Source organism: Pseudomyrmex gracilis, unplaced genomic scaffold (genome assembly GCF_002006095.1).
Source record: "Pseudomyrmex gracilis isolate BER0280 unplaced genomic scaffold, ASM200609v1 scaffold_271, whole genome shotgun sequence".
Taxonomy (NCBI): Eukaryota; Metazoa; Arthropoda; class Insecta; order Hymenoptera; family Formicidae; genus Pseudomyrmex; species Pseudomyrmex gracilis.
Genome location: NW_018020855.1, coordinates 65,532 through 77,682, shown reverse-complemented (window position 1 = coordinate 77,682; position 12,151 = coordinate 65,532). Strand labels below are relative to the sequence as shown.

At 36.2% G+C, this 12,151-nt stretch overlaps 2 protein-coding genes and 1 long non-coding RNA gene across 6 annotated transcripts; 1 reads left to right on the top strand and 2 right to left on the bottom strand.

Annotated features, from left to right (window-relative positions):
* Positions 1-303: 303 nt before the first annotated feature.
* Positions 304-5,571, bottom strand: LOC109859603 (probable maleylacetoacetate isomerase 2). Its single transcript, XM_020437992.1, has 5 exons — positions 5,315-5,571; positions 3,871-3,922; positions 3,473-3,621; positions 3,178-3,382; positions 304-2,824 (listed from the first exon to the last, which is right to left on the bottom strand). The coding sequence occupies exons 1-5, from the start codon at positions 5,330-5,332 to the stop codon at positions 2,595-2,597; spliced, it is 654 nt and encodes a 217-aa protein (XP_020293581.1). The 5' UTR covers positions 5,333-5,571; the 3' UTR covers positions 304-2,594.
* Positions 5,572-7,196: 1,625 nt separating this feature from the next.
* LOC109859602 (scaffold protein salvador-like) lies at positions 7,197-10,252 on the top strand. Its single transcript, XM_020437991.1, has 7 exons — positions 7,197-7,654; positions 7,815-7,891; positions 8,388-8,512; positions 8,825-9,055; positions 9,159-9,383; positions 9,493-9,798; positions 9,905-10,252. Exons 1-7 carry the CDS (start codon positions 7,564-7,566, stop codon positions 10,005-10,007), a joined length of 1,158 nt encoding a protein of 385 aa, XP_020293580.1. The 5' UTR covers positions 7,197-7,563; the 3' UTR covers positions 10,008-10,252.
* Positions 9,726-10,943, bottom strand: LOC109859604. 4 transcript variants are annotated; one of them, XR_002250730.1, is made up of 4 exons: positions 10,868-10,940; positions 10,555-10,782; positions 10,294-10,474; positions 9,726-9,748 (listed from the first exon to the last, which is right to left on the bottom strand). It is a non-coding gene; the product is annotated as an uncharacterized LOC109859604 (long non-coding RNA). The 4 variants fall into 4 exon arrangements; XR_002250729.1 differs by lacking the exon at positions 9,726-9,748 and adding an exon at positions 10,035-10,124; XR_002250727.1 differs by lacking the exon at positions 9,726-9,748 and having other exon boundaries at positions 10,158-10,474; positions 10,868-10,943.
* Between the last annotated feature and the right edge of the window lie 1,208 nt (positions 10,944-12,151).

Sequence of the window (12,151 nt, the reverse complement as noted above, 5' to 3'; positions counted from 1 at the left end):
GCGATTGTACTATGTGAAATATGGCATTTCTCAATGGCACATTCTAAATCTACAGAGCGACCGAGGAGGTCGCCTTAAAGTTACTACGCAAACGCAATTCAAATCACAGATAATCTAGTTATTAGCTAATAACACGTCTGATTTCTTTTCTTCTTACAAGTTCTTAAGAAAATGCACGCGTTTGAAAAGTTCGCATATGTTTTTAAAAAGTTGTTTGAAATTATGTAAAAGAGAAACGGCGTTATACGTGCGTGTGTGTGTGCGTGTGTGTATGTGGAAAAAAAAAACAAATATGTAGAAACGTAAAGGAAATATGCGATTTGTACTTTTTTTTTTTACACATGTCAGTTATCTGGGATACATATTGAGCAGAGCGCATTCCCTTATTACACGTTTCCCTTCGTAGTTCATCACGTTTTTGAATTTGTTTGCGCGCACAGTGGGATCGCGATTAAATCGGATACACAATTTGCCTTCGAAGTTTTGATTATGTCCGATATACAGAGGGGCGTACAAGTTTCCGGCCAGTGACATTTTACTACACTACAGTACTTAAAATTTATTTAAAAAATAACATTTTAACTATTATGTTATATATTCAGGGGTGTAAATATAACATAACAATAGTTAATTCTTGTGAGATCGCTTCATTATTATTGACAAGTAAAATAAATCATAAATATTTCTATAAATATTATGCTGAATATAGTTTAAAAGATCGCAAGCGTAGTGGAAAGCCACAAAAGATAAATGTCTTTCTATCTAAAAAAAAAAAAAAAAGTAAATCGTATCATTAAACGCAAATCAGATTGGATATCAAGAGAACTGCTGCTTAAGACAATTCATGTTTAGTGAATTAAATATGTTCATAAGAGAGTTAGTCCATTTGTCGAGATCAACAAGATCGCGAAAGCTGCTATTTGCAAGGACATTTTAGAAAAAAAAAAAAACATTTGTTAACATGCTGAAAAATCAATATCACAGAATTGGATACTTCGGCACAATGACGATCTCAAACACACATCAAAGCTGTTAAGGAAGTAGTTTTCCGCAAATGTAAGAGTTTTTTCAAGTTCAATCACGAGATTCGAACCCGATTGAACACATTATGGAAAGAACTAGATCGTCGAATTCGAAAACACATACACATTTAAATAAGGCCGCATTATTCTCTAATCGTTGAAAGAAGAATGGGATAAAAATTTCGCCTGCTTAACATTAATCGACTAATTGAGTCGTTGTTATCGCCGCAATATAAATTGCAAAATATTGACATTAAAATAGCATTTAAATTACTAAAGTGTATATTTTGATTTTAGAATTTTTTTGTTAACTAATGATTTTTCTCGCAAACTTCTGCGCATGTAAATTATAACAATTATAGCAATATTTTCACGAACATAAACAATATTTCCTCATTATATTATTTTATTTCCTGTATTTTAGTTACACTTAATGGTTAAAACTTTGTTAGATTTTTTTTTATAAATTATAAGAGTTCCAGCCATTGACCGGAAATTTTTACACACTACTGTATGTAAAAATATATATATATGTATACATATGTATCGTCAGTGAGTGGATCATAGTGCCGTATATCGTGTTTGGTTCTTCTGCGATTGAAATAAAGTTATTTTTTTGAGACAAACGTAGTTGTTTACCCTCCGTTCTTTCTTTATTCTCGATTATTCGGCGGACTTTGATTCAACTGGGGTCAAGTCGGATTAATCAAGGTCCCACTGTACTTCATAATTACGTAAATAAGTGAGTCCGCTATTCTACGACGTATCAACGAAAACTTCAGGATATTCGCTAAGATTTAATAGCAACATTCTTTTTTTTTTCTTACATATACAAGCAAAAGTTAAATAAAAAATCACAATAAGTACGTATAAAAAGTAAATTTTGGATTTCAACAAAACCTATTTAGAATAGGTCGATATATCTTTATAAAATATCGTGTAAAAAAATATCGCGTGAAAAAATATAAATTCCGATTTATATTATTGATAATATTCGTATAGAAAAAGGAAAAACATAACAAACGTAACTTTAAAAATAGGCCAATATTTTCCTTCTCTTCGCAAGTAAAGAAATGGCACAAGTGCTCTTGTTGTGATAAGCGGCAGTTGCGATATACAACATTTACGCGTAAAATCAAGACTACTGCCGCTTTTGTTATCAATAAAACCATTTCAATACCAAATATTGTTCATAAGTGATAAAAGGTGCAATTCGATCGATTAATTATTTATACACAAGTTTTATCAATAATAAGATATAAAATAATAAAAACCAATCTCAAACCCATTTATATAAAATTTAAAAAAATTGATACAAAACAATAATTATTACATATTATTATTATACAGATTTGATTTTTGCCAAAATTATTGTCCTTTTTAAAAATGTAATTTATATGTGAAACAAAAAAAGTTGATACGCAAATTTACACATAAAATTTATTTTATATATAAATACGCGATTAAAGATCCGTTCACCTTTTGTCACTATGAATTGCCACATGCGATGTCAGACCACCTTTTCGTACTTCTAAAAGATTAGAAGAGGAAAAGAGTGGTCTGCCTCGCTTGCTACTTGGTCGCCTCGGGCGGACAATCGGGCTGGTTATTGGGATGAGCCGCGGTGAAGGCAGGATGGTGTTCTAGATGACGATCGACCCTGAGAATCGTAGGGAATGGTCTCAAATCGACGTGAAACCTTCGCGCATTGAATATCTGTGGGACCAGGCAACAGTCCGCCAACGTAATCTCGTCACCGACGCAATATTTGCCCGCACTCGACGACAACAACTTCTCGACGGCTGAAAAATAGAATATTATCGCTCTGTTTGTTCGATTACGTAAATCCGTTGCTGCTTACCACATTAAAAAAGATAAAAATTAAAACTGTTACATAAATCAAAACTCTTGCCGCTACTTCATTAAAGATAAGACGAACAATATTCCATACTTTTTTGATTTGATATCAATTGGAAAAACACACTGTATGTCGCGTAAACATTGTTTTTTACGAACCTTGATATGTGATAAATAATTAGAATTTGTGTTAACTTGTGCAGTTTTTGAGAACATTTCTTTAAAGAGAGAGAGAGAGAGAGAGAAAGAGAGAAAATCTAATTTATTATTTTTTCTCAATATAAATTTTTATACGCACCCGTGAATCCTCTGGTGATCCAATGCTGCGCCCATTCTTTCTTACGTTCTTCCCCGACATAAATTAAAACTACGAGATTTTGGAGTGGTTGTATGCCGCTGGCGATTACTTCACATATCTCTCTCACTCTGGCTCTTTTAACAGGATCCGCTGGCATCAGCGGACGATTTGGCCTAGTCTCTTCCAAGTATTGCAGAATATTTAGCTGCGAAGAAGCATCGATTATATATGTATAACTATATAAATCACAACTAAAATCGAAAAAAAAAAGAAACACGTGCAGTATAATACTCACAGACTCTATCAGTGTGTGATTGTCAATGTGGAGCGCAGGAACTTGCTCCATTGGATTAATCTCGCGAAACTCATTGGAATGTTGCTCACCGCCGCTTTTTACCAAACTCACAGGCTTTATGTCGTACGGTATTTCTTTCAGATTTAATGCTATTATATATACAAAGTAAAAATATATATATTAGAAAGATACACTTACAATACGCACAATATGTAACAATATGTTGTTAAGATACAACACGCAAAATAATTCTTGTCTAACGCTTTTGGATAAAAACAAACGTAATTAAAACAAAAAACGTTCACAAGATCATCATTTGAATACAATACTTCTGAAACAATTGTTTTTTTTTGTTTTTACAAATTACATATATATTATTAAAAACAGCTTTCACTCACCGATTCTTACTCTCCACGAACAGGAACTCCGCCAATAAGAGTAAAGTACTGGCTGTTGAAAGAAACGAGAAAATTATATATATATATATATATATATGAATATAGGTAATAAAGTTCATTTATGTTTGCGACGCAGACGACTTCGAGGACGACGAGATGTGTTTTAAATTGATTATATAAAACCAGATTCGAACGAAGAAAAAAATTTACAACAAGTCGGTAGATGTAAACAAGTTGCAACTGTAACAAGTAACGAAGCTAACAACTACTTTAAAAAAAGAAAACGTATTTTAATTAAATACAAATATTATCACTTATCAATTTTCTGGTGTTTCGAGGAACAAGAGACTTTTTTGTTGCATCGAAAATATTTACACGAAAAAAATATTCGCTCTTATTCCAATATGTGTAAAATGAAAAATCTATTAAATTTTTTTGTCCTTCGAATACTTCGCGAAAGCTTCCACACACAAATCAATTGTTAATTAATTAATTGAAAACTTTCGCACAGAAACCGCACGATCGAGCGTATTTCAAGCATTTTTCTGCAACAATTTGAAAATATTCGAATATTTTAAACATTTCTCTTCTCCTCTTTTTCTCTCTCTCTCTCTTCCGTTCATTTGTTTCTTTGTTTAAATTGTTAAAAAAAAAAAAAAAAAAAAAATTAACTGTTTTCCGCGAATTCTTTCGTTTCCACGAGAACGTTATCGCGCCGAGTAACAAACCGGCTAGAATCTTGAATGAAATAATGCGCGTTGTGCTGCAAAATCTTGTCTGTGCGTACAAGTTTGCACAAAACGCGCGTTTACAATTCGTTACGTGCATACGATTCTTCTCGGGGATATCAGTCTGTTGCAAAATTGAAGACAAGAGAACATTCAGGAATAATCGAAAGAAAATGTCAGCGACGACGAGACACGACGGAGTTGAGGCTTGTCAAAAAAAAAAGTTAAAGCATTATCCACCGTCCGTTGTCGCGGATTGAACAAAAGCGGATTCATTTTGCTCGCTCGGATATTTCGTCTCGCAAAAAAGCTCAACGAGCTCTCCTCCGTCGCTAATTGCAAAGACAGACAGAGAGAGAGAGAGAGAGTCAGTTTTTCGCGCGATCACACACCGCGAGCGGAATCCGAACATGTCGGCGCAATTTATGCTACGCCGGGTTCGAGAGTCCCCCCGGGTGCTGGTGCGAACGCGATCGTTTGTGTGTCACAACCGCGGCGTTTTTTTTTTTTTTTTTTTACGGCGAGAGATTAACACGCGCGCAAACAAACGGAGGCGGCACCAACCATCGAACAATTATTTACCTCGATGCCCAAGCCGAATGCCGCGTTCGGAATCTCTCGTCGTCCTCCACCTCGCACGGCGAGAGAAAGGTTAAATCGCGCGATATAAAATGTTTCTCTTTTGTTTTTTTTTTTTGTTTTTTTAACACACTCACCTTACCCATCACGGACATTTTGTTCGGGCCTCTCGCGTAACGCAACGCCGGTCTGCCAGGTCTGTTGCGATATTTATTAAAATCCAGCCAGCTACGGAGCAGCGGACTCTTTTTGGCACGCGATTTTTACCCGGTCCGGTCTCTGTCGAAGACCTGTCCCGCGAGAGACAACTCGGAGGTTTACTTGTGCTCTTGTAAACGCGCGAAATCTCGCACCTCCTCCTTTTACTCGATTCCCAGCCGTTCCTCCCTGTTCCACCGCCACATTCCAGCAGCCGTTTACGCACGACCAATGATCGCGGGGACTTTCCAATAGGCGGCTCCAGTGCCGTACGAATTTGTGGAATAAATTGCACCGAAACGCACACTGTGACACACGCAACACCTACTCGCTTCGCGCGTTCTTTCGACAAAAATTTTTATATACCGAGAGAAAAAAAAAAGTTAGTTTAGTTCAAAAAGCTAATGCAATTGGCAAAAAATTGTGCGAAAGAAAATTATTTTCAAGTATACAACTTTTCTCGACCGCATATACAGGGTGTCCCAGAATTGCCGTACAATCTCTCGTAGGCAGGTAGAAGGAGTAAAACTGAGTCGAAAAGTCCTGAACCATTTTTTTCTATTATTTATAATAAAGGAGTAATTGTTGAGTAAATAAGGCCAATCAGCGCAGACCTTTAGCCAGACGCACGTCAGTGAGCCGCGCGCCTGGTGTGTGTGAGCGCTCACTGACGCGAGCGTCTGGCTAAAGGTCTGCGCTGATTGGCCTGAGTTACTCAGTAAGTACTCCTTTATTATAAATAATAGAAAAAAATGATTCAGGACTTTTCGACTCAGTTTTACTCCTTCTACCTGCCTACGAGCGATTGTACGGCAATTCTCGGACACCCTGTATGTATGTGATATATAAACGAACTAAAAATGTTTTGTGCGACAATTAATTGAATCAAAGAATTATGATTTGCGAGAAGCAGATGTCTGACACAGTAACGACAAACGTTACAAAACGCTGCAAAATCGGAAATACATCGAAGTTACATTGTTATAAAAAAAGATAGTGTAAAGAGTGATCGTAAAATAAAATTAAAAAATAAGAGATTATACAGTAAGTGTGAATTAAATAATAATAAAAAATAATTTTTGATCATTTAACAGTAATTTAGCTCACGAATATCGAATAACGTCTATTTGTTTAAACAAGATGTATAATTTTGTGTATTACAAAAAAATATTCAATGTAATATATATATTAGTATGTTTAAAATGTGTCTGGAATTATTCTCTGATTAGATTTACTACACCGCTCTGTGTATATGTATGTGTGTGTGTGCGTGTGTACTTTCACTTTGTATATATACAGGGTGTCCCAGAATTGGTGTGACACATTTCTCGTAAGCAGATAGGAGTAAAACTGAGTCGAAAAGTCCTGAACCATTTTGTTCTATTGTTTATAATAAAGGAGTTTAATTGTTGAGTCTAAATCAGGCCAATCAGCGCCGACCTTTAGCCACGCGCACGTCAGTGCGGAACCGCGCGGGGGCGCTCACACACCATCAGGCGCGTGGCTCGCTGACGTGCGCCTGGCTAAAGGTCGGCGCTGATTGGCCTGATTTAGACTCAACAATTACTCCTTTATTATAAACAATAGAACAAAATGGTTCAGGACTTTTCGGCTCAGTTTTATTCCTTCTGCCTACGAGAGATGTGTCACACCAATTCTGGGACACCCTGTATATATATATATATATATTGACCAAAAACCGAAAAATTCGAATACGTATAGTTCCCCTCTTTCCCAATGAGAATCCGCAAATTCTGGTGAATCACGCCCACACGTATATGTGTGTACCAGCAGATGCGTACACACACACATACGTGTGCGGTATTTTAAGTGCAGACGGTGTACCAGAAGAACAGATCTATTTTTGTCTGTTTTCGATTGTTCGAAATGCGAACGTCATGACGGACGAACAATGCAATTTTTGTTGTTGTTGTTGTTGTTGTCAAACGCAACATTTGCGGCAAAACACAACAACGCGATAGAACGGCGGTGTTTTTGTTACAACGAAGTGATGGTCATCCGTTCTCTCTCGTGGTATATTTGCGCGCCCGCGACAGTAGAACGCGTTCTATAGGTTACACAGCAGCGTTTATTGTTGCACGGTTTGGCTTTTTTTTTTTTTTTTTTTTTTTTTTTTTTTTTATTTATTTCTCAACATTTGTATTCGACGCAACAATCGAAACGCAGCATGCTGTCGCGCAAAAACAAGGATCTGCGAACGATCAAAGAGGGAGTGGTTGGAAAATATGTGAAAAAGGAAACACCGCCCGAAATGCCAAGTATAAAATTTTCGCAATATAATCCGTGTTTTTTTTTTTTCTCTTTCGTGACACCATCTTTGCAAATTGCATGTGTTAGCGAAATTATTACTGACAAAAAACAATTGTAAATGCGCACTTTTGTTTATAACGAACTTTTGTTTAAATTTAATAATTTTAGTTATCAACGTATGGACAACAGAGCCAAATAAAAAAACAAGACGACGTAACAATCATTCACCAATATCAACTTCATCGGTAAGTTGCGATATTGCACACATGTGTCGCACAAAGTTGTGTGTGTGTGTTGCACATAGATGTATTTTATATATTTGTTCTATTGATAAAAATTTATAGATTTTTTTTCCCCCTAAAAGAGTTCGTGCGAATGTTTTTAACATTTTTTTTACAAGATATTATTTTTAATACAAAGTAAATTAAAAAACTATGATATGCGTGATGAATATTTAAAAAATGTGTCAAGCCTCTTGTGCACAATGGGCGGAATAGCGATAGCGATGGAAATAACAAAAGTTTTAAAGAGTTTGTATTTAAAAATAAAGGTAGGAACAGCGGAGGAATCTAACATACAAAAATACACATGTATCAATGCAGATCAGAAAATCGGAATAAGCAAAATAGCTAAATAAAATTTCCGACGAGTTGGAATTCTGTGCTAAAAACTGTGTTATTTCTATCGCTATTCCTTCCATTGTGCAAGGGGCTTCAATTTTTATCTTGTTTCTTATAACAGTCTGCTCAGCAACCCAGCATGGTGCAAAAGTTTGGAAATACAAAAACAATACCCAGTGCTGTTGGTCTTGGTAGTCACGAAGGAAAATACACACCAAACAGTTCTGTTCCTGACTTGGTTCAAAGGTTAATTATATATGATGTATTCTTATAATTTTCTCTTCTCGTTAACCCATTTGCATCACAAAGAAAAGTCAAAAATTCGTTCTTATCACCAAAATTTTTTTTGGCCTGGTATAAATAATATGCGCTTTGGTGATAAATGTGTACACACGCACATATACATATAGACATATTTCCCGCGTAACATCCAGCGAACGGCTCCTAAACGACCAATCATATTCATTTATTAGTTCAAAGACTTCAGAGCTCGAGATGAATCTCAGTTTTAATTGTCAATATATTTTCTTTCAATGTTTTTTTTATTTTATTTTATAGATTTGCCAATATTTCCTTTAATTCGGGAAGTAACGACGGTATGTCTTCGAGAACTTCAACGCCTATGTATCACCACTCTGATCTGTCACCCGCAATATCTCACACTTATATCAATCAGTACACTGGATCCGAGCATCATTTGGACAGAGTGCAAACACCACAGATGTCTTATGTGCCGTTTGACGGCGACGGTTACGAGGACTATAATCATTCCGCATATCAAAATGCTAGGTGAAACAAACAATAAATTTAGCTTTTTATTTAACTTTCAATTGAAAATTTAAATCTATCTTAAATATAATATATATTAATGAGTTTTTTTTGACGATTACAGTTATAGTAGGTGCCATTCTGAAAGATCGAGTTCTCGAAGCGAACAGCAGCAAGAGGAGTTGCCTTTGCCACCGGGATGGTCCGTAGATTTTACATTACGCGGTCGAAAGTATTATATCGATCACAACACCAAGACCACGCACTGGTCACATCCGTTGGAGAAAGAGGGTTTGCCCACGGGGTGGGAAAGAATTGAATCGCCCGAATACGGCGTTTATTACGTCAAGTAAATATATATATTTGGAGAATCAAAAATTATTTATCTCTACTAAAAAAAAAAAACAAACTTATTTACCTCTAATGCGCACGTTACATCGTTTTTTTTTTTTTTATAGTCACATCACTCGGCAAGCGCAGTACGAACATCCGTGTTATCCGCACGAGATGCAAGCGGTGCGCGTTGTATCGCCACCGCGCCATACTCATTTTCACTCCCACAGTGTTCTGGTACCGGCCAATCCTTATCTCAACGAGGAAATACCGCACTGGTTGTACGTGTACAGCAGAGCTTCAATAGCTCTCGATCGCAAACTTCGCTGGGAGCTATTTCGTTTGCCCGAGCTGGATTGTTTCAACGCCATGCTCACGAGGCTGTACAAACAAGAACTCGAAGAGGTAGTGATGCGTTACGAAGAGTACAGGTAAAAACAAAACAAAAAAAAAAAGGATGTACATCAAAAAGACAAATTGTCAATCGTAAATACAAGTTTTGTCAATTACATTTTTACATCGTTGTTTGTTACACAGATCCGCATTGAATTGCGAAATGGAACAGAGAGGGAAGGAATTGAATCCAGAATCTGGCAATCCCAACGCTGGCGCCATCGCCTTACGAAGATCTCTTCCCTGAGCGAGATCTAATTTTGTTTATTACCGACCCAAGTGTTTCTTGAAAATTGAACGCAATTGTTCCTTGCGGATAGATAAATAAATCTTTTTGACTTGTTTTTATGCTAAGTGACCATATCTTTGATAGGGATAAAAAAAAAAAAATGATATGTAAGATATTACAAGTTTGACGAAATTTATATTTTTGAATAATAACGCTTTGTTATACGCGCTACATATATATACATATATATATTTACATATTTATAGACGATCAAGTTCTGATAAATAATTATTGTGTTACCTACAACATGTTTTCTTGCTTTCGAAGCGTGGTCTGGAGGTTTCTGTTTCATTCAGTCTCTTTTCCCTCCTCGTAAATGTCCTCGGTGTCGCTGCTAATGTCATACTTGTTGCTAAGTTTGAATCCTTTCACTTCATATACTTGCAAGTTGGTAGATCCATCGATTAGATATTTGTACAGCGATCCTGAAGATAGAGAATGAATGCGTTCTATTTGCTTCTTTTAAAAATCATCACTAAAAGTCAAAATACAAGAAAAACAATACTTTGATTTGAACCATCGTCTGGAAGTCTGTTTTTTACAATAGAATAAAACATAAAACCAAAACAATGCCATCCCACGATAGCGTAGATTATTGAAAGTTTTCGGTTTATAGCTTGTGCTTGGTCTTTTGTTGTCACGCCAAACCATCGTTTTAAAAATCTTTTCATAACCATGATCCAATATTATTTTTCAGACTTATGCGTGTTTTGAAAAAAAAACTTAGATTAACCTATATACACAGAAAAAAACTTGATAGTATATACAATTTTGTAAAGAGATGACATACAACCATTGGTAAATGTTCATATGGTTACCACTTCTCGATCTTGATAAAAATGTAATCTCTGATCAAATGGCACGGTGCACCTTCACGAAAAGTGCACCTTCATCGAAGAGAATCCTGAAGCGGTGTTCTCAGTTCTGGCTCTCTTATGGCTAGTCTGCAATCACTGAACTGTAATATGGAACGCGCCTTGCCATTGGGTGCGTTCAGACAACTCAACAGTTGCACAACGGTTGAGAGATAATCACTTCTGATTGGATCATACTTTTGGAACCGCAGTAGATTTTGAAGAATGGGTGCGTTCAGACAACTCAACAGTTGCACAACGGTTGAGAGATAATCACTTCTGATTGGATCATACTTATGGAACCTCAGTAGATTTTGAAGAATAGTCCTGTCATAAGTGATGATCTCTCAACCGTCGAGTTGTCTGAACGCACCCACTAATAACCGAACAGGGATATGTTCCAAAATCTCATCTTGGTAACCGAAAACTACAGTACACGTAACGTAAAATATAGCATTTTAGTAACCAAGGTAGGATTTTGGAACGTACCCCAGGAGCATAGAGTGCGGGAGCGAAAAAGCGATGGAGGCTTAGAAAGAGAAAGATGCATAAACCCCTTTTCCGTCCTTATCTAATCGGTAGCCAACGCTGATAGTGCTGGGGGGGCAGACGCAGAGCCCATTTTACGTTTATTACAAAAGTAACTGTTTTACAACTGTTTTCCTTACAAATAGAAAGTTAAATAAATTGATTATAATATTTTTACAAAAATAATAATAATAATAATAGGTAAAAAAATGAAGAAATTCTACTACCGTTGATGTCGTTTTCGCACGCGTCATTAGACAATCAACGAAGAGGGCGCGTATGCATCTTTCTCTCTTTCTAAGCCTCTGTTGCATTCAACTTCTTCTTCGCTTAAATGGCGCTTGCCCTTTCACGAGAGGAGCACAAGCCAGTCTAAGACAGATTTGTACCAAGATACTGAGATAAGTTGTGATGTAGGACACCACGGATTCAAAAAATAAACTTACGCAACAGCGGTCGTTGTGTGCTCCCCACGATACTCTCTACTCCTACAGCCTTACTACCTTCATAGCAGACGGCCCTTTAGACTTTGATAGATATTATACGTTTTTTACGTATTTTATCGTAAAAAAAACTGTAAAAAATGTAAAAAAAACTCTAGAAAATACTCGGATAACCCAACCTTGCAGTAGACAAAATATTAGGAATAAGAATAAATATATTAAATATATTTTTAGAAAAAGAATTTGAAATAACGTTACATCAAACAAGAAAATGGAA